The sequence below is a fragment of the Rhea pennata genome, chromosome 10 (genome assembly GCF_028389875.1).
Source record: "Rhea pennata isolate bPtePen1 chromosome 10, bPtePen1.pri, whole genome shotgun sequence".
NCBI classification, from domain to species: Eukaryota; Metazoa; Chordata; class Aves; order Rheiformes; family Rheidae; genus Rhea; species Rhea pennata.
This window is the reverse complement of record NC_084672.1, coordinates 23,734,174-23,756,375: the sequence shown is the minus strand read 5'-3', so window position 1 is coordinate 23,756,375 and position 22,202 is coordinate 23,734,174. Positions and strand designations below refer to the sequence as shown.

The window sequence follows — 22,202 nt, the reverse complement described above, 5'->3', positions numbered from 1 at the left end:
GCTCCAAGCAGCACTCACCAAGATGCCGGCATCCATAAGCACTAAACTGCAGAGCTGATCGTTCTGAAAAAAAAAAAAAAAAGAAAAAAAAAGGCTTTGCAGTCCACAAAGCCAAAGTGCCACAAAGAGGGCAGCGAGCCTCAGTCTGCAGATGGGGAGAGAAGCTTCTCTCCGAGAAAGGCCTGAAGAAACAAGCCCTTTCTGTTCACAGGGACGTGCGCCAGAAAGCATAAACCAACCTGGAAATTGCTCGTACCTGGGCCACAGCCAGTCAGTTGACAACCTGATGCAACACAACTGACCTACAGGACTCGCTGCAAAAGGACAGAGGCCCACACTCGGGTCAGATGAACAGGATTCATTATATTGACAAACTTCCTCCAGTGCATTGCTAACCCAGCAAGCCTAGTGTTAACGCACTGGTGCTAGGAGGATTTCCCAGTGGGCAAGCCTGTGTCCCACATCAGGTTAGCTGCAGTCTCCCAATGTAGGGCAGGACAGACCAGCCAGACCTAGCAGCTGGCACGCAGGCTAAACGCCAGCCAGGGAGAGATGCGGAATCCGCACACAGACCTGCCCGTGTAGTGCTGTCACCGATCGCCCAGGCAAAAACTGGAACAAGACACCATTTTCTTGTGCTTCTTTAGGAACAGGGCAGCGAAGACAACAGATACCACCCAAGGGCAGCCCTGCTGCACTGCCTCTTAACCCCTGCTTACCTCTGCAGAGGGAAGAACAGGTAGGTCTTGATGCAAGCGGCTGCATACTGTAAGGCTACCTTACACACGGAGAAACACTGCCTCAAACACAGCTGGCGATGCCCAGACTGGAAGCATTCAAGGCCAGTTTCCTGCAGAAGCCCCTCCCTATGCCACAGAGCAGGTTCTTGGGACTTGATGAAGTGTTTCCAGTCTGACAGATCTAGTAGCAGCCGTGGGTTTGATGTGTCTTTCCTGCTATGAGACAGCAGTTCAATCCCACAGCCAATAACTGCAGCCGGCTCTAGCCTGCAGCAGCTGTTGCCTCCCGGACAGGCTTTCTCCAGACACACCAGCTTCAGGGACTGGCAGTGCATCTGGCACGCTCAAGGGCTAAGTGCACATCCTCAGTGCATTACAGTGCCGGATCCAGAAGGAAGATGCATTACAAATAACTACGTCTGGGTCTGAGCAGCTCAGCAGCCCTTTTTTCCAAGGGGGACGCACACAGGACCAGAGCGTACAAACGAGCTCAGCTGCCTTCTGGCCTCCTTTGGTATGGTGGAGCCCCAGCTCTTAACTGGTACCTGGTCCCAATGCATCAAGCCACACCACAACACAGCCCCGGGTGCACAAAAGTGACACCAGCAAGGTTTGGGGCCAGAAGGTCCTTTCCAGGCTTAAGAGCTCCAAGCTGGCAGAGATTATGCAGACAGAAGAGGAGGTCCCAGCTCATCAGTACTCAAGCATAGGCACTGCAGGGGACCACATCAGCAATATTTTTAGCTTGACTGTTAATTTTTTGCACTTCCACCCTTCCAGCCACCTCCCCATGGGTCCATGCAGCTGAGTCACTGCTGGAACCTTCCAAGCGGTTGGGTGCCAGCAGCACAACAGCTCTGTTTGGCAGCACTGTCCCTCCCCAGCCTCTAGAGATAACCCAGTGCTGGCACAGCCTCACATACGCTCAGGATGTCTTGGAGAGCTCAGTCCTTGGGTCTAGACTTGCTGCAGCCTCCCATGCCTCAGTACTGGGGATCAGGAGTGGCTGGACACAGTAGCATCCTGTCCACATCCCTCTTTGAGGGTCACAGCAAGGCTAGACCACCTGGATGTTTGTGTCTGCCAGCTCCTCAGATCTGCACACCTTTCAGACACAGGAGCACTACCCCGCCACCCAGAGAGGAAGCGTTTCATTAGCCTTTCAGAAGATATTCCTGAACTACCAGATCTCCCCCCATCCCCCTCCCAAGGAGCTCCGCATTGCAACTCCTGGGCCCTAACGAAGGAGAAAAGGATGAGGCTCTGCAGACGTGGGAGGTGTAGGGAGACTGAAGCAATACAACAGCTACATACAGATCTCAGTGCTTCACTTCCCTGGCTAGCACATGCTGTCCCCACCACTCTTGGAGCAGCAGAGGAAACAGCAGCTCAGGCCAAGGAGCACTTCTTGCCTGGCTGCTGCATAACGCTGTAGCAGAAGGTGGGATGGAGAGGGCGAGCAGGACCGTAACACCCCCAACCATACAGCACTCAATGCTCTATGCAATCTCTGAAGGCCAGAGGTTCCTCTGTGGAAGGAGGAAAGCAGCCCTAAGCAGCTCCATGTACCAGTAGTTTCCTTCCACCGATACTGACAGGAACACGAGGTGTGAAGAGTGAGGAAACAGTCCTTTCCAGGACTATTTGGTGTCACTCTCCAGCAGCTGTTGCCTCAAGTTGTCTCACACAAGTTATCGGAGCTGTGGGCTCAGACCTTTTCCACAGCTCTTCCCAGGCCTCTGCAGAAGCTCCAGCACTAGGCACTGCAGTCAGGGAGGCATCTGACACTGGATACAGCCTCCATGCACACAGAGGTCACCAGAGCACCTTCAACTCATCAAGTGCATCTCCCTTTTGAAAACAAACCCTTCCACATTTGACAGCAACCCCCCCGCCCCCCCCCCCCACACACTGCAAGGCACCACAGTCCACACTCAGCACTGCCACTTGGGCCACAACGCACAAGCCTGCCACGTACTTGGGCAGGCGCTGCTCTCTGGCAGCCTGGCAGAGCGCTGCAGAGACATCCTCACCTCTGCCAACGCAGCCTGGCAGGAAGCTGGCCAAGAGAGCACTGGAAACTGCTATAGGCAAGCAGGTGGGGCCAGGACATCCGCACAGAACAGCCTCCTTGGTGCACGAGGGCCTTCGTGCTGCAACGCCCTAGTGCCTTTAGCCCCGCACGTTGTGGTCGTTACAGTGCTAGCAGAGCACTGTTCATCGTGGGCCCAGCTTGCTTTAAGTCCACCCCTTAAGTTGGGATCCCATAACACACACTCAGCATCCCGTAGCCTGTCAGCTGCCCTAGGGGGATCTGGGCAGTGGCTGCTGTTCTAAGAGTGCAGTGAGCTGGACAGCAGCTTAACAACTCCATTTCACCACCAGCCTTGAAAAGGATGGGTCCAGCAGGGGTTTAGCAGGCAACAAAAGCAGGACAGAGCTAGTGCAGCTGCTGAGCATGTGTGGAGGGTATTGCCTGGCATGTTTGTGGTTCATTATGGGAAACCCACAGGACCATGTGCTGGAGGAGAGCAAAACTGAATAAAGCTGCTGCAGCCTGACTTTAAGTAGACCCTAAGTACATGTGCTAGGGCCCACACACAAGCCTGCTTACTATGTCTTGCAGAAACTAGATGTAGGAACCGAGCTGTGCTGGCGAAGACGACGTTCCAAACTCCAGAGCCCCATAAGCAATTTTTACAACCCCTGCAGTGATGTTCATTCAGTGCTGCTTCCTGGAAGCCTCTCTTTTCCCGGAGGACAGCATCCCCTCAGGGCATGCAGCTGGACGGAGGTGGCCTACAGCACCTTCCTCCCACACACACACACCCCAAAACATCAGCATGGCTGCATCACACTGCCCAGAGAGCCCTCGTTGGAGGGCACCAGAAGCTATCTACATTCCTGTCAGCACCAACTTTGTGCCTGGGGCCTCCTGTGTCACCCAAGTCTGCGCAGAGATGCACTACCCTTTTAACAAAGCAGCAGCATGCTGCTATAAAGGGATGAGTTTCTGTAGCAACCAGGCTGAACTTGTACAAACTCTGCCAAAGCACTAGATCTTTCCACGGACTAATACTTGAATGAACACACCACCATTTGTGAAGCTGCTCTTCAGAGCCCTCAAAGGCCCAAAAGTGAACTCTCCCCTGTATTTTACCCCCAGTGACCAGGCCACAGGGGTGCATTAAGTTACTGCATCCAGCACCCCTTTCCCCTCCCGCAGGCTTGCGGTTTTGCAGAGAAGCCTAGTGTCTCCGGAAGAGTTAACTGAGCGCTGCCTGCGCCACGCTAGAGGCGCCCCCAGCACCCCGAAGAACTCCGCATGCAATCCCAGCAGCAAAAGCCCGAATGGCACTGGGGGAAGGGCAGGCAGCAGCGCGGGGCTGCAAGCCCACACCCTGCTGATCACACAGGTTTGTGCTGGACCAAAAGAGTTAAAGCGAGAAGCCATTCCACCGCATCTCCTCCAGGCCTCCGGAAGGAGCAGACTGATATTTCTAGTTGAATGAGGGAGTGCAGAAGGATCCCTCCAAGTCTTCCACGCAGCCTGAAGTTGTTAGTTGGGTGCTGGCTGCGCCTACCACACCCCACAGGCAGAGTTCAGCAGTCAGCGCTGCCGTAGCGCAGCGGCAAGCGCTGCCGCCCGGGACTTTTGCAGTCAGGTGGGGGGGGTCCCTTCGCAGGCATGCACGCCCCTGCCTGCAGAGCGGCGCTGCCTGCCACCAGGCATTTTCTCAGATTCTTCCCTGTCAGAGCAAAGTTCGGCCTCGCTCCCACCCAGCACGTTCAGTGTGCTATCACCATGCCCCCCCTCCCACTCCATCCAAAGGCAGGGAAAGGATTTCTGTTCTGCTCTCCCCCCTCCGCTACGTTATTCCTCTGCCAGCATTACAGCACCGAGCAAAAGACGAACCCGGGCACTTTTGTCTGCAGTGAGCTGACAGCAGACTGGAGGGGGCTGTGGAACAGCCAGCCACAGCCTCCCCAACTCAAGTCAGTCCTCATGCTTCCCACCACCTTACACAAGCATTAAGGGTCAGGAAGCCCCCGTCACTAACAGCCAGCGCTCTGGTTATACAAGCAATAGCTCCGCTCAAGCTCAAAAACAGCAAAAAAGGAATCCAACAACTGTTGCTGCATGTGTCAGCAGAGAGACTCACCGGACTGTGTGCTGGTTTGTGCTGCAGCGTCAGAGTCCTGGGTGCTCCAGGGTCTGTCCCACCCTGTCAGGTTGAGCGACTGCAGGCCAAGGCACAGGTCGTTGGTGTCTGGGAGGCCACGGGAAGACTCTTGCGTGGACGTGGGGAAAAGCATCCTGCTTGCCACTGCTTCTTCAGAGTCCTGGAAGTCTGCTCAGATTGAGAACAAACAGAAGCTTGAGAGTTCAGGGCTGTTTTTCTTTTAAAGAAGGAGTTTTTCCAAAGCGTTAAGCCCCCAGCCGCGTCTTGTACCGCTCGGAAGCCACTGCTTCTGCAACTAGCAGTTGCACCCCAAAAGGGAGGGCTACCATATGTCCAGAAACCAGCCCCCCACCCCCCTCAGCCCCTCCACCTTCCTATCCCGTCTGCATTACTGACTGGGTCAGCATGTGACCAGGCTGCTGATGCTTACTGTGCTGACAGTGACGTCACTCAGCCATGCAACAGAACTGCATCAGCTCTTACAAAATAGAGACAAGAAGAAAGGATAGATTTCCCCCTGGAAGGCAAGACAGCACACAGGAGGAAAGAGGTGCAGCTGCACTAAATCAAGGGAGGCAGCGCCAGCACAAAAGCAGAGCTCCACAGCACAGCAGCTCAAGACAGCAATCCCCCCAGCAACGACGATAGCAGCAGCGCCAGATCAGACAGTTAGTTTTAGTGCTACCACCCAGCTCTCCTGTCCCCGCCTCCCTCCACCCACAAAACCCAAAAACACTTTAGTCCTGGACGGACTCCAGCTGCTGGCTCTAATTCAGAGCCCAATGCAAAAGCTTCACAATTCTGCTAGCATAATCTATTTGGTTCAACTTGGCCGCTGTGCCTCACTGACTCGGCATTGTTTACCATCGAGCAACAAGGATAACCTTCACCCCCCCCTCCCCGCTATACGAAGAGAAGCGCATTATCCTGGACCAGTCCGAGTGGGCGCATCACCCTGCTTGAGCAAAAGCGGGGCCAGCCCGAGCGCAGGACCCATTTCACAGCAGGAATTTTCATGGCCTATTTCCCCTTCCAGCCGCCCGGTGCCACCGAGCCCTCCCCTTCCCTGCGGGAGGTTCACAAGCCTACGGTACCAGAGATGCCGGATTCTTGCCTCAGTTTATGCCTGTGCCAGTAGCCTAGGGAAACGCAGCAGGTTCATAGTCTGAGAATTCCAGTTTACCGCGGGATCTGGGGGCTGGTGAAACCACAAGATGCTCAGCTGTGTTACCCAAAATCTGAGTCAGAGGGCATTTATAAGGCAGCTCCCGAGCAGTGGCAGCTGTCTCCTCCTCCTCCCCCTGCCCCCACAGCCTCCCACTGTGCCATCAGATGTACACCTCACACACACACACCACTCACTGCTCTCTGGCAGGGTGCTGCAGTGACTCCAGCCTGTCACGTTATCCCTCACGTGCAATCCCGGCCATCCCGGACGCTCCGACGGCATTTGCGGTCTCTTCTTTCACGCTCGAGTCATTCGGTCGCCCGTAGCTAGCAAAGCCCAGCCAAGAGCCCAACAGTCGGGTCCCCTAGGTAGGAAACTGGCTGCTTCACCAGAGGCGTGGGCCTTGCCATCACCCCACTGAGGCGTGGGGACCGCCAGCATTCCCTGCTCACGCCAAGGAGGCCGAAGCGCTGCAGTTGGGATGCAAACAGGTAAAGCTGTACTGGTGGGCGAGCTGCAGTCTTCCCCCCTCCCAGCTGCAGCCTCCTCCACAGTACTTAACTGGAATATCATCCCCCAGGTTGTGTCTGCTCCTCTAGTTGTGCTACTACAAGCTGTAGTAGCAATTCAGTCACATTACTACCAAGCACCTGAAATTTTCTTCTGAAAGCATCATGCTGCATCTTCAGCAGGGTATTTTACTGCATTAATTCTCCCAGTTACTCTTCAGATTGCTTGTTTTGGACAGGTCCTAAAAACATTTATAATGCAGCTGTAGGGAGGAGAGGATAAAAGCATTTGCTGAGACAACTCAGTTCCCACAGCAACCATAACTTGCCCGCATGAATATGCAGCGCTGCCACATTTACGGCAAGGCACGAGTGCTCTGCTGCAGCCCAGACCCCAGGCAGCGGGTCACTACCTTCCATTTGTTGACCAGCATCTTTCTAGGTCTTACACCATCTTCCCAAGATTAACTCCTATGAAGCTGGGAAGCACCGACCAGAACAGAGAAGACAGACCGCAAAACTCTAATCCCACCTCGAGTCCCTCATCCAACATCCTGAATGAATCCTACCACTGAAAAAGTTAGGAAAACAGGGAACAAATTCATTAGGGACAAAACACTTCATAACATTCTATTCTACATATGCTGGTTTTTCTTAGCTTCCCTTCCCCCCCCCCCCCCCCCCCGGAAATACGCTGTTTTGTTTAACTGAAACCAATCAGATTCAAGTTCAGGAGATCTATGGTGCCTTCTGATGGCTTCAATCCACATTAAAGACAAGCTCCCCACAGTCCTGTTTCATGTACAATTGCTCTGAAGAACAAAAGTTTTGAATAGCCAGCATATTTTAAATGAGACCTTTCTCCACCCTAAACAAACAGCCAGCACAAGCCTGCTTCCCCTTTAAACAGCTAGCAGCCATGCTGAAAGATGGATATGGGCCATAAAGGAAAAGGCCAACTTAAAAAAGGAATTTAAAAAGATTTCTGGAATACCTGTTTTCAAATTCAGAGCCTGGAAATCTGCTACAAAGCAGCCAGGAGCTGATGGCAGACAAAACTAATAAGATACTGGGGCAAGCAGAATTAATTTCCTACAGAAATTCAGTAGGAAGAGTCACAACTTGGAGTTAGTTGCAAGTACATGTTCACCAAATATTAAATAGTTACACTTCGCCATCCGGCACAGTCCAATCAAGACCAAAGGCTTTGCTGCAGACTTTCCCAAGCCCCAGGAACCAGCACGACTCTTTCCAACCTGAATTGCCCTCTGGAGTTGCCACTGGAACCCAACCATCCTGGCAAAGGGAGCTGAGCTGCACTGGGCTTACGCCCAAGAGCCTGGAAGAGACCAAACTCCTGCCTCATGAGCCGGTTAGGTTTCATTTCAACAGCATCGCGAGAAGCAGGTCCTTAGCAAAAAGCCGCTGTGCAAGTCTCAAAGCAGGTGGTCTTCTGGGATGACGTCCTCCCACCAAGCCCGGGAGACCCCTGGAGCCAGGGTGCCCACAGTACGCTGCAACATAGGCTGCAGAGCTTCCTACCCCACTGCCCTGACAGAAAGTTGCATTTTTCAGGCCTCACAACATTCAAAGCATTTCAAAGGCTTCTTAAAGAGAAGCATCTCTGCATAGCTCAGCCTACAGTCAAACCCTACTGGCCAACCACAGCCAGCTTATCAAGCTGCAGCCCCAACCACTTGTCCCCACCCCAGCACTCCCCTCTACTCATGCCAGCTTAGGCAGATGAGCTGTCACTGGGAAACTTGGTCGGGGAACTGATCTGGTTAAAACCAAGCCACCAGGAGTTAGTTTTAGCCTGGCTCATTTCCCTGATCTGGTATGCAGCGTGGGCCCACCAACCAGGCATTTGAAATGGGAAAATATTTGGAAAATTACAACTTAGCCTGTGGGGAGAGGACAAGTAGGGACAAGCACCAAGAGCTATCACCCACAGGCAGTTTGTGGCAGATGTGTTAAGGTAGCATGAGAAGTTGAGCCTGGTTCAATCCCTTCCCCATAGCAGGAGCATCCCTCCACTCCATCATACTTGCTCTGCCAATCTAAAAATCCATGACACTTCATTTAAGTGCAAAGACATGCAGTTGCTTTGCAAGTGACCTAGGTCTGAAAGGCTTGAACATTGCATTCCATGCCTTGAAATCTGAGAAAACCAAGAGCTCAAAGGAGGAAACAGAACAGTTAAGTGACCAAGAACCAAACAAGCTAACTCCTCCTACTGCCTCTGCAACCACTGAAGAGGTCTCCCTTCTCTCCTACATACCAACCTCTAACAGAGTCTGCACAAGGAGGAAACGCCTCCACGAACGAGGCCCGAGTGCAGAGTCGGGAGAGGACAAGCACTGCTCAGCTGTATAGCAGATAGGAAGGAGCTCTGCTCAGTGACTGATCTAGATGAAGCTCCAGGAGCTCTGTTCAGTGACTGATCTAGATGAAGCTCCAGGACATCCTCACGAGCAGCAGCCTCACAGACTAACTTTCAAGTGCAGAGAAGGCAGTGAGGTGAGTGTCTAAGCACTTCAGGTCACAAAAAGGGAAGGCAGCTCACAGCAGTAGTTATGCCTTTCTTACAGCTCCAGTTTCAAAGCCTAGGAATTGCATCCACAAAAACAAAGCTTCCCAAGCATGTTTTGCACACAAGAGAACTGGACTAAAATAGAGTGAAAACTTTTAGAGGAAGAGCCAGTTGGATACTTAGGGTGCATTAGGAATCCTCAAAGGCCCAGAAGAGCTCTCTTATTAGGCATAGCCCTCCCAGTTACAACAGGCCTAATACCTGACTAAACATCTTCCTCCAATCTGAAAAATTCCTGAAGTGGAGACATTTGTTGCCATGTGAACTGCTTCACAGCCAGCTTGCCTGAGTTTGCCTTGTTTCAATAACCAGACACTTGAAAAGCTAGCCATCAACTATGTAAGAACACAAGGAAGAGGTACTGTGACTTAGCCTTGCTGCTCTACCTACTTTTTCCCCAAAAGGAAGGGTAGGAGATTACTGCTACAAGATTATTGCATCAAATCCTGAACCAGAGTGTCAGCCCAGCACAGTAAGTCAGAAACCCACCAGAAACCTGCAGGATCTACAGCAGCACACATCCATTTGCATCTGCTGCAGCATGCAACAGACCTAGGCCAAGCCCATGCTGTGGAAAAACAGGACTCCGTTATCTGCTCCCAAGTGCTGATGTGATGAAATTTTATTTCTGTTTACTAGAAATTATTACTTCCTGTTTACTACAGCTACTTTCCAGGGCAGAATCGTGTTGAGTCCACAGTCAGAGATACATTAATGTCTCATTTGAAACATCAAAGTCAGCAGCACCGGGTGTGTAGCTCTCTGGGCATGTAGGTGTTCAGTTCCACCTAGATGTTCAATGGCCTAGATCTATATACTGGACACAGTGTTATCCTGGGCAAGCAGAATGGTTCTCAGCCACAAACCCTCAGTGAGCTCCCAATATCCACCTCATCCAGGTCCAGGCACCCTATTAAAAGCATGCAGTTGAGGTAAATAGCGCTACATTTTGGGTCACTGCTTCTACAGCTTCTTGTCCCACCTTCCAAGGTCACACACATCAAGCCAGCTGCATCCAGCACTACTTGGCACATTTCTTGGTGGCTGTGGGACAATGAAACAGAAGCATTTCCATTATAGTACCAGAAAAGGCCTTCTGGGTGGCTAAGTGATATGTCATTTACTGCAACAGAGCAAGCAGGAAGTTGATTTAATTAGCAGCTAGTCTTGGTCTGCATTTGTCCTTCAGTTCTCCCTCAAATAAAGCAGTCACTGAGAATCATTAAGACATGATGATCCACAACTAGCAGCTTTTACAGTGAACCTGACACCTTAAGCAACTCCTGTCAACTGGAAAGTCATCTAAGCATCTTCCCATTCATTAGATGATGGGCTGGCAACTTATCAAGATAATGGATACTTTATCTCATTGAAATGACCAGAGCTTAATGAAAGGGCAATCAATGCTGCTGGCTAGCACACCTGAAGTACCTACAACCACTTTAAGTTCATTTGTTAACACACTGCATGTAGCTGAAACTGGCCGCCTTCACCAGATTATGAGTAAAATGGGCATACAAAGACTAAAGAGAAGGAGCTTTACTCTCACTTTAATCTTGGAGTGGAGCTGAAAGTTGCACCTACAGAAGGGCAAGTGACTTCAGAAGCTGGTTTAACTTTCTCCTACAAAATCTGGTAGCACCACTTACCATGCACCATGGCCCAGCTTTAAGGCTTGGGAAACATGCAAGCTGAACAGCCATGCAGCAAAAGCTACCTTAAAGAGCACAGCTTTGTTCACACTCTCATTCAGACCCAAGATAAACACACAGCTTTAAATTTCGGGGAGGAGAAGCATCTGCTATGAGATAGTTGCTCAAGGACAGGTGTGACACTAAGCTGGACCTCCAACACCATAAGCTGTGGCACACACAGCCACTAATAGCTAACATCTGCACTACATGTAATCTTGCTGAGGAAGTTTTGCCTTTCATCAGCTCAGGCTGAAAGGCAAGTGTTTTGAAGCTTGATGTGAGCCCCATCTCAGAAGCTACAAGACAGGTTCTACAATTACAGCTTTCATTGCCAGCAGCCACCACACTGTCAAACTGTATCCTTTGGTGTGGGTCAGTGACCTAAACCAAACATTCAGGAAACTCCCAGAGCAAGCACCTCTGAACTACCGCAGCAGTCAGACTAGGCCTCACACAGCTTGGATCATTTTGACAAGGCAACTAAGTTCACTGAGGACTACCATTAGCAGCAAACTGATCTTGATAAGAGATTTAAGATTAAGTATGCCAAGTTCAGTCTCCAGCATTAGTCCCTGCTGCCACACGGGTCTGTCCAGGCCTGGATAACTCTCCAACCCTGCCAGATACAAGACCGCTGAATAAGCTTGTGCTTTCTCACATTGCTCGGACTGATGCCGTACTGATCTCAGCACCGTCTTCCTGCGCACTTCACTGCACCAAGTGAGGTGTCTTCACACGTGTTTATGTTTCCCCAGCAGCATTAGTGAAAGGTCACGAACTTCTGCAGTTCCTTCTCTACCACGTGTAATCCTCTTAATGCTGAAAGGGGCTTCTTAAATTTATCCTGGATTGGACTGGTATTTAGTTTGACCTGAGGAAGATAACCGAAAAGCTGCACAGCATCACTGGGGAAGTGAGCATGCTGCACCCTTCCTCATGCTACACAGGTATTTGAGCAACAGCACAAGAAACCCATAGGAGTTCAAAAGCTTCTGCCAGGTTATTTAACTCTGACCAGGTCCCACCCTGGTCTCCAAGCTGCAGAAATGGTTGTGCCAGTCAGCACCTACTTGCAAAACTAGCCTCAATGTCTTGCTCTGTCAGGAACAAGAGCTGCATTTGATGGCAGTGTAACGCATCCCAGACAGCACAGCCTTGTTCCTCTGCAGCAGAAACAATGTTTCCTACAGGAACTGTTTTCTTCCTCCTATGCAAGCCCATCACTGGGCCTATGGGAAGTGCTCTTCTACACAAGTTAGTCAATGATAACCTGTAGCACAACCACAATCTAACACCTCTGAAACTAAACTCACCTGGTCTCCAAGCAAGACACCATCTCACAGCAACTGTGCACCAAGCAAGACCCTCTTACTCCAGACATCCACAAGAAAAACAACAATACTGAGACTTACTTGCAGAGGGTTAGTCAGTAGGTTCATCCATTCCCTCCCAGGTGAAAGCCTTTGTCTCAAGAGAAGCGTTTCAGAAGCAAGCCTAAAAGACTGTTCACATCAATGATATCAAGCTCAAGTTCTGACCTTCAGAGTACTGCAGGATAAAATTGGTATGTTAACTCTAAGCCCAGATCTAACCCCAGAACCTACCTACATCTTTACAGGAATAAACCCTCCTGCTAGCACAAATTTCCTTCATCAGCCAGGTTAACTTGGATAAGGAAGCTTAAACTTCAGAAGCGCTTCCACTCCAAGTTATAAATGGAATAAGAAAAGAACTATACTTAGGATTTCTGCACAACAGCCATAGACGACTCCTTCGTTGACTCAAAATAGTTCAACAGGGCAATAAAGGAAAATATTTTGATATGTTTATTGCTCCCTTATGCTTCCAGTGCATCAAGGTTAAACATAACATTGAGCACCATTGTTTTAAGGGACAGAAATACCTAACAGCTCATACAACAGCTAATCTCTAAAAACACATTACTAACCGCAACACTGACCTGAACTCAGTAATTTTCCCTATTCAATTGCCCAGGAGTGGACAGCATATCCTCCCAATACCATTTCACTAACCATGTTTCAAGCACTGTTGTATTTAGATCTGTTCCTAGAAGCAAACAATCCACTTGCGGAACTGCTGCAGTAGGAGCACAGGATCACATGGCCAGGTCAGTCTAGTCCACAGCACTAAGCCCCTCAAATACCCAGGAGATTAAGCTGCACTGGAAGTCATCTGGTAGCAGTCATTTCACTAGTCCAGAACAAAGTTACCCCGCATCATCTCAGAGTAGATCTAGTGTGAAGCACTCAAGACAGTGTTACAGCAGTGCTCAGAAGAAACCAAAGCAAACAAAGACATGCAAGGCCTTCAGTTTTCAGAGGCCTTGCTGCTTTTGAGCACAAAAGTGTGACTGAAACAGGCAACCTAGAAAGCTAGTAGCATTAGGCCAGGCAGGAATCCACTACAGCTGGCTAGCTGATCCACAAGATGGATCCACTAGCCACTGGTTGGCAGCTTTTAAACCCATTTGATTCAGGTGCATAAGACATCTGTCTCCTAATGACTGCAAGGAAAGCTCATCCACCTACACAGGCCTGTGAGGCTACCAGGTGGTGAGGTTTTAGCTTTATTTCCCATTTGCTTTGGTATAAGTCCAGAGGACCAGCTTGTTTCCAATCATGGCAACAATGTTTATTGACCCTACAACTCAGAGAAGAAGGTGAGCAAGAGCAAGCACGGTTGCACAGAAGTACACTGGCAAAAGGAACACGAGGCTGGCCCAGCAGGTACATTCATCAAATCTTTCCTACTGCAAAGGCACAAAAACATGCCCTTCAGTGACAAAAAAATTGAGAAAATTAAAGTCAGAAAACTAAGACAGACCCAATACTCCTGTGCTTGATTTGCATCAAACCAGGCAGCTTTGTGCCCAAGCAAAGACAGCAGAACATTCCCAGTTCCCTCTGAGCCTATGGGAAGCAAGTACTCACAGCACTGATTTCAGAGTCTCAAGCTCATCTTTCCAAGACAGTATTCGTCTGCATGCACTGCTTTGGTGCACTCTTAAATAGAAGGTTTTAATAGACTTCTAGCAAGTGTGGTTACCAAAAAGTCTTTTGCACTTGTAATATATGCAGCAGATCAGCCCTCCTAACCACTAACAGATTAATCCTGCCTCCAGGAAGGACAGGCTATAAAGGAATCTGCCAGAACAATCTATACCAGAAAAAGTTGGCAGATTATGCATTACACAGGTCAGGCAATAAGAGCTCAAATTCTGCCCACTCACCAGCCTACAGCACCACCAGCAACAGAGGAGGTGCAAGCAAGCATTGCCATGCACCTCTGCATTGCCAGGAATGGTTTGGTTATCCACCTCAGGCACACAGATGAAGCCCCCAGCACCAAGACAGCACAAACCCTGACTTCAGGCAGCTCTCTGCTCACAAGGACATGCAATGACCACAGCACTGGGGAATACCAAGACACATTTGCTAAATCCAAAGCAATTCCTCTATTACATCAACCCTTAAACCCCGAGCTTCCGTCAAACCCAGCCGAACATGTCACCTGGCAAGATGTCGCGTTTGCCTTTTGTGATTGGTGTGGTGCAGACTCCACTGAAATCCAAAGAGTTGTCCAGCATGGCATTTATTCTGCGGAATATATCTGCATTGCTGCAAGTAGAAAGTGCAGGGGCATCAGGGCTATCCCAGCAGTCTTTTATGCTCCTCCCAGTATCTTCTTTCTGGTGAAGAGAAGAGATTAGTGTCAAGCAAGCTTGTGTACACCACCCTGCTTTCAGCACATTGTAGGAAAACTCTGGATTGCCTCCAATATTCTAATTAGCTTTAGCTCCAGGTCCTGGCAACACCCAAGCACACATCTTTGCTCTAAAGCAGCACTTAAGCAAACAGGTCAGCAATTTGTCAGTGCAGCAGCACATCAGACCAGGACCATTCAGGTTACAAAGAGGTGCAAGCTTGCCGCGGCTAGAATGAACTTGAGCCTAAAAGCCATAGCTCTCAAGCTAACATGAGAGTGATCCTTTTCTCCAGCATGGTACACCTTATTACCAGGAGACAGGCAGAGATCTGCATAACAAACTTCTCCAGAAAAGTCAGTGTCCCAGCACCGTGGGGAGAAGGTCAAGGCAGCCACCACAAGACAGCAGTTTTCTCCTGTGCACAGCAGCAGAAAGCAACCGCACGTGTGGGAGCTCTGAACAACATCTTGGAATGGCCTCAGTCAGCAGCCATGCCATCACTTTACAAAGCAGGCTTAATGGAAAAAGTGACTTCCCAGCTACTCAAACAGAGCCCAGAAGTCCTGAGGTTTCACTTGGCAAGGCACAGAACTAAATCCTGACCTTCCATTTGTTAGTGGGTAATATCTCCTTCCTGTAAGGAGCTGCTAACTAGCTTTGCTTTATCACAGTCCTCCACAGGCACTGACCTACCAGCTTCACAGGCTTTGAGCCTGGCCATCCTATACAGGCCAGAGCTCTCGGTAAAGCTCCTTCTGCACAAGAGCAAAGCACTCCCACTTCCCGGTGCCAGCTTGGAGAACTAGCACTCCAGCCGCTTCCCTCAGCTCTGCTTGCAAGCTGATTTCACATCTAGGCTTCTTTCTGCACAGCTGTTCAACAACATCCAAGCCTCTGCCCAATCCATGCGCTAAACTTGATCTCTAACCAGCATCTTCAGACCACATGCAGATCTTCCCACCACCCAAAAGGCACTGCAGCAGAATTCTGCTCCTGGACATGCTGCACAAACAGTACCACTCTCAATTAAGATTCATATTAAAGAGCAGGAAGGCAGTCTCCCCAGTCTTGGCCTCTGCACCATAATCCTTGCCATTAAGCAAATCTAGTTAGAGCCAAACTGAAACAACAGAACTGCAGCTAAGCTGGCAAACAAGGCCACTGCTGCTCCAAAGCACGCATAAACCTATAGCTTTAGATTTAAATGGCTCTGACAAATACAAATGTTTTATATCTACCTTTTGAACGTATCCCTGCAAGAGTTTAGCGCCTGACTTCCTCACATTTCTCTTCCTTCTTCATCCACATCTTGACTGTAGAGCAAGCAGGAAAGCGTCTTGCAGCTCCAAACTATTGACATAAGCTTGAGACCAGTAGCAGGTCCAAAACACAGAGTTGGCTTTATTTTACAGCGATCCCTTAAGTCTTTCTAGTATGTGAGCTGTAACTGGATGCAGAAGGCAAGTCTAAACTGAACTTCACAGAAACTAGAACTTTACCCCAGCTCAAGAATGGGACTTTATATCCCCCATAACACTATCTTCATGAGCAACATCACTGCCATAACAAAGCTCTCCTTTCAAGTAAGTCCTCAATAGGCATGATTTGAGAGTTTTTCTTTTTTCCTCCAGGTATGCAAGCTTCCTTCAGAGCTAGGCAAAAACAAAGGTACCCCTGATCGAGATGGGTGCAGCAACAAACTAATGGATATACAACTCACAGGACACTTCCAGGCAGGACTGGAGCAATTGATGGAAGGGATTTTAGCCTGACTGTTTAAGACCATTAACATCTATTCAGCATTGGTGCCGGGGATATTTGTCTATTGAAAGACTCAGCCCACCCTCAGATAAGGTCCTGGAACTCAGTCAACACAATACAGGAGCATTCACAAGCCAAGAGTAAACAGGTAGGGCTCAAAGCGAGCTTCAGGCAAGAGTAAACAGGCAGAGCAGGCTTTAAGTCATCTTTATAAAAAGCAGCTGAGGAGTACAGAAGCTCAATTTAAGAAAGTATTGCCAGTCATCTTTAATAAAAATAAGTGCCGCATCAGGCTGATTTGGCACAAGTGTGAAACTCCATATTCTACTCATGTTACTGCTAAAGAACCTCTTACAGCAGGAGGCAAAGCTTTTTCTAGGAGTTTGTGCTAGCAAGACAAAAATAAACTCAAGTGGCAAGTCAAATGCCTGACCCATTCCTGCTCATTTAGCATTTGATGCTTCCCACAACTGGCAGCAGCAGCTCCGCCACAAACAAGAACAGAAAACAGCAAGACTATGGCTAATCTTTGCTACAGAAACTCATTTTACTTAAAAAAAAAAAAAAAGTTTTAACCTTAAGACGGTGAAGCATCCAGAGATACTGCAGGCACCCTGGACCCAGGAGCCAGCACCCACCACATCGTACAAAGTGGCTCCCATCTCTAGACTTGGCCCTGGTAAAGCTCACCCTTCTCCCCAGACAGAAGTACTCCTTTGAGGAGGAGCTCTGCAGGTCTTTCAAGCATGCAGAGCCAAAACCCCTCAGCCTGTACATTCAAGCAGAAAAGGTTTGCAACCATATAGCTGGAGAATGCAGCCACGACTTAGTCTCTACAACTATTAAGCATAAAGAAGTATCATGTCTGAGGCTGCATCTTCCAGAACCTGCTCAACTCTCAGACCTTCAAGCCAAACAGAAATGCATTCTTGAGCCCAGCTATGATTAGCTTTCAATGTTCTATCTTGAAGGATTTTGCTGACCTGAGCAAATCATTGATAGCTGCACATACGCTGCTTCTTCAGGCTTCTCTGAAAGCATACTGCCTAGGGGCAATTACAGCTGTAGCTGGCATTTGGAGCAGTGACCACCTCTACTTTCACTGTGGCATCAGTGCAAGAGCAGTGGGAGGTCCCCTCTTGCCTAAAGGTGCCCACAATAACCTGGCACATTTTGTAGAACACCAGGCTGTAATTACTCAACAACCACTTTTTTCCATAGCCAGCCCTGTCCACTAAAGTATACAACCCCGATTTGGAACAGGATGCACCATTTTATTGGTGTGGCTGATAGATAAGCAATAGCTAGTACAGAAGTGTGATCTAGCTGGTAGTCTACTTAGCCATCAGAAGTCAAATATTGCTTCCTAAAGCCTGCTAAGGCACCCAGCCTCTCAGCTGGGAAGTGCAGTCTTCCAGACATCTTCCTAGCTCAGAGAAAAATGAGAAAGACCGTTCAGTGCAGTAAGTGCACAGTGGCACGAAGCAAACAATTTACAGGCTTAGAGTCAGATCATCATGGTAGATCTGGAACACAAACCCAAGCAGCATTGTGCAGAACGATAGCACGCAGTAAGGAGAAGCCCAAACAGGAGCGCTGTCTGCCATTTTGGTTCAGTGATTAATCACAAGCCAAGAACCCAGGTCCAAGCATGAAGATGCACTCCTGGTTGCTATAAGCTCCGAGCCCCCAAGGATGGCAATATCAGGGTCCAGTCACCTCCAGCACACTCCGAACAAAACCTGCTTGAGGGGGGAAATGCCTGGCTTGATTTGAAATAGGAAGACAAGCTTCGGCTCCGTCTTGGTAACAGGAGGACAAAGCAGAAGACAACTGACAAGCCGTATCACCACGCTACAGAGCTGTTATTTGCTGGCTCTGCATCAGGAAGCTGGCAGCTAAACCATCACCCCAGCAGCTGCCAGCTCTCTTGGGAGTTCACATCTTGCCAGCCCCAGACAAATCCCAGGGCTGCAGCCTGCAGTTTACCTGTAGGAGCTCCCGCTGGAGAGACCCACAAAAAATGAACCTGTAGCTGTTCAGCCTTTGGAACAAAGTACACCCGTGTAGCAAACGCCACCAAGAACGTCCGAGCCACCGAGCACAGCTTGGCTGCCAGTGTTGTGAGATGTAAGCCAGCTCCTCTGGGTGCTTTGGAGCAGACAAGGTTGTCTGCTTCGGCCACTATTCAGCCTTTAGGTTTTACATCTTTAATAGAAGCCTCGCTTAAGGCAGAGGCATAGCATGCTACAGGCTTGAATCTCGAGACAAGATTCATGGTGTTATTAAAACAGTGTCAGTCTCAACACAGTTAAGTCAAAATGGCTTAATATTTTCATCAAATCAGCTCTGAAAAAACCTTTTTACTGGCATAGTTTGCTTCTCAAGTTGAAGTCAGCTATACTAATGCAAAGCATGATAGCGATATAACTGTTCCTATCAAGCAATACTGCTGCTTTAGCTATATTAACAAAGTGCCAAAGCTCGCAGACTCAATTCATCTTCAATAAGGTCTGCACTACCTGACCTATTGGGGCTCTCAGCATCAGCAAGGCTGAACTTAGGAAGCTTTTTCAAGGTTTACTTAGTGCAGGGAGGGCCTCAAACACATCTGGCTGGAACCAAAGTTGTTCGGAAGCAATCGGCAGAGTCATTTTACATGGGAGCTCCGACTCCAGAACTACGCTGGTTTTGCCAAAACTCCTATTTTGAAAGAAGCTTCTCTGTTTAAGCACCTTCTCCTTGGTATTTTTGGGCCAAAATACTCTGAAACTGTTACCCAAACAGCTTCTGAAATCAGTGAAATCACAAATATTTGTTTCAACACACTATCAAAGCAAAAAGGAGGCCTTAGCTGGTTTGAGGAGATTGCCCTGGTTGAGATGAAGTGCAGCAAAGCATCAGGGCCTGAAATCCCCCACAAAAAACACGTTTTCCACCCGCAGCTCTAGCTGGAGCCGCTCACCGCCAGCACGTGTGGTCGCTCCACCGCAGAGGCGGCCACGCTGAGAGTTAACAGACCCGAGCTGGGGAGGAGCGGAGGGGAGCAGCAGAGCCAAGAGCTTGTTTTCTCCACGCGGTTTCCCTGCCTCCGCGCAGCTGGGGGAGCACAGCGGCGGCTGGGGAGCGAGTCCCCCCACGCGGAGCTTGGGGAGGGGAGAGCCGCTCCGCGGACTTCCCGCGTGGGGAGGGGAGAGCCGCTCCGCGGACTTCCCGCGCCGCGCAGGCTTTACAGGCGCTCACAACTGCCCCTCCCCAGAAAAGCCGCTTCAAACGGCCAGCAGGGCTACGCGATCCCACCGAGATGAAGAAACACACGCGGGCCGCGGCCGCCCCCCCCCCCCCCCCGCCCCGCCGCCGCCGCCGGCGGCCGCTCAGCCGCCGCGGGCTGCGCCACGACCCCTCCCCCCCCCCCCGCCGCTTCCCGCCGCCCCGCGGGGGGGGGGGGGGGGCCGCGGGGGAGCGGCGGGAGGCGCCGCCTCAGGGCCCGGCCCCGCCCCCCGCCGCTCACCTGCTGCCGCGCGCGCTCGGCCCGCGAACGTGTGAAACCACGTGACGGGGCGGCCTTAAAGGGGCCGCGCCCGCCGCCACGCACCGCCCTGCCCTGCCCCCCCCCCCCTCCCCGCCGCCGCCACCTCCCCCCCGCCTCGCCCCTTTGAAGCGCGCGCGCCCTCGTCACGCGGCGCGGCGCCCGCCGGCACGTGCCGCCTCCCCCCCCCCACCCACGCCGCCGCCCATTCCCCTCCGCGAGGCCGGGCCGCCCTTACCGGCGGGAAAGCCATGGGTGGGCCGGCGGCGCTGCGGCCAGGACGAACCGAACCGAACCGAACCGGGCCGCTAGGTCTGGCGGCGGCAGCAGCAGGGGCCGCAGCGCCCCACCGGCTTTTATAGGCCGCCCGCTTCCCCGGGCCGCCGCCGCCGCGGGGGGCGGGGGAGGGGGCGCCGCGGGGCGGGGGAGGGGAGGGGCGGGGGCGGCCGCGCACGCGCGCTGCGCCCCGCGCGCCCCGCCCCGCCCCGCCCTGCCGCGCCGCCGTCCCGGCATGCCCTGCGGCGGCCGGTTCAGCGCACGGAGCCGGCGGTGCCCCCCCCCCTCCCCCCCCCGCGGCCCGGGCCCCTCTGCTCCCGCCTGAGGCCGCCGGAGCTCGGGGGTGGCCGCGGCGGCTCGAGGAGGGGCCTCAGCTGCTCGGTGTTAAGGAGGCCCAGGGGACAGGCCGCGGCCTGCTCCTCTGCTCCTAGAGCCTCTGATAGCTCCCGGGGGGGCCGCGGCACCGGGGAGCGCGCGGGCGTCTCCCTGCCTTGCCCTCGGTGCTGCCTGCGCGATGCCCCGGCTTTGAGACGTGGCAGCGGCCCCATGATCTCTGCAGCTGCAGCAACATCACGCTCCGAGAGCCGCATCCGTGCCCTGCCTGAGCAAAGAGGCAGGCGAAACCGGCTCGGCTGGGGCTACGCGCACGGCCGCCTGCGCGTGGAGGAGGGCCGCGGCCCCCGCCTGGAGCGCCAGGCTTTCTGTCCCGGGGCCCGGGGCTGCCTGCTCGTTGCTTGGAGGCCTCGTGGCAGGGACACACCAGGCAGCTGGCACCACCTCCCAGGCCTCGGGGGGTTGTGCTGGCAGGGGCTGGCAAGGCTGCTGCTATGTCAGCATCCTGCGGGAGGAGAGAGCTGCGCGCAAGGGCTGTGCTCAGGGCTGGGGCGGCTGCGAGGTCCAACGGGCGATGTTGTTTGCGAGAGGGCTCCGGCGGTGTCCCTCAGGAAAGGGGGACGCTCGGCGCACCCTGAGAAGCAAATGGGCTCGCTCTTGTTTTTTGCCGTGCTAAGTCACATGTGGCTAGGCCCACGCAAGACGCCTCCCCCCACCGCAGGGCATCTGGAAGCGCTGCGCTGCCTGGGGAGCTGCATCTCGCAGCTTTGGCATGGAGTGGTGCTCTCGGCAGGTTCTCTGGAGACACTTGGGGTAAAGCCCAGGGGCTGGCTGCTCACAGCAAGCACTTTCAGGAGGCTGCTGCGCATGCTGGACCCCGTCCAGCAAGGCAGTGCCCTTCCCGTGCTGGTTTCCTCTCAGCGTCCTTCTCCCCCTTCGCTGCTGCTGGGCTGCAGTGTGAAGCTGAGCGCTGCCCTGAGACAAAGAGATCCTGTGTATCGCCGCGCTGCCCATCGGCACGGCCTTTGGGCGGGCAGGCCCCTGCAGGCGCGGGATCCTGTGGGCACACAAAGCCTCCTTGACTCGCGCGCAGTCCCTGGGCTGGTCGTGGGTGGCTGTTTAGCCCGGCGCTTTGCCCCGTGAACGTCGCGGCTCTGCTGCACGCTGCTGGGTGCTGTGATTCTCGCTGTGCTCGGGGTGTGTGGGGGGGAGAAAACTGCCCAGAGGCAGGACCCAAAAGGGAAAGGCGCGTGGTGGAGATGCTGGCTCTCTGTTTCCGCTCCAAGGCAGCGCTGCGTGGACATGAATTCCCCACGTTTGAGTGCTGGCAACCTGATGGGAATATCCAATGCAAAATGTCCCCCCCCCCGCTACTGCAGCTCTGCTCCGCAGCCTTGCACCCCTTTGGGTGGAAAGGTGGAATTATTTAAACAGACTTTCCCTTTAGAAATAAACACTTTACACCCAGCAGCTTGTGCTGTTCTGGCCAGATTATCTGCCAGTGTTTCATTACCCATAAAAGCGATCTTATCCTTTCTCCTATGTACGCAAAAGACAGCATGGAAAAAGCAGAAAGTCCTCACCCTTTTTGCAGCAGCGGAAGGGCTCGGACTCAAGGCGAATTTGGGTTCAGGCCTTCCCATCTGGCCTTTGCGCATCCTTTCCCCTCCCTCCAACATCTGTGCTGG

At 52.0% G+C, this 22,202-nt stretch overlaps 1 protein-coding gene across 2 annotated transcripts in view; it reads right to left on the bottom strand.

Moving 5' to 3' along the window:
* The window catches only part of CPEB1 (cytoplasmic polyadenylation element binding protein 1), a 37,973-nt gene extending 23,382 nt beyond the window's left edge, over positions 1-14,591 (bottom strand). The window contains exons 1-2 of one of the 2 annotated variants that reach the window (XM_062583484.1): positions 14,420-14,591; positions 4,904-5,092 (exon numbers count right to left, since the gene is read on the bottom strand). In XM_062583484.1, the coding sequence (XP_062439468.1) occupies positions 4,904-5,092; positions 14,420-14,495 (265 nt within the window). In that variant the 5' untranslated portion in view covers positions 14,496-14,591. Of the gene's footprint in view, positions 1-4,903; positions 5,093-6,018; positions 6,025-14,419 lie in introns of those variants that run through there. The other variant, XM_062583483.1, reaches the window with a different exon arrangement.
* Positions 14,592-22,202: the final 7,611 nt, after the last annotated feature.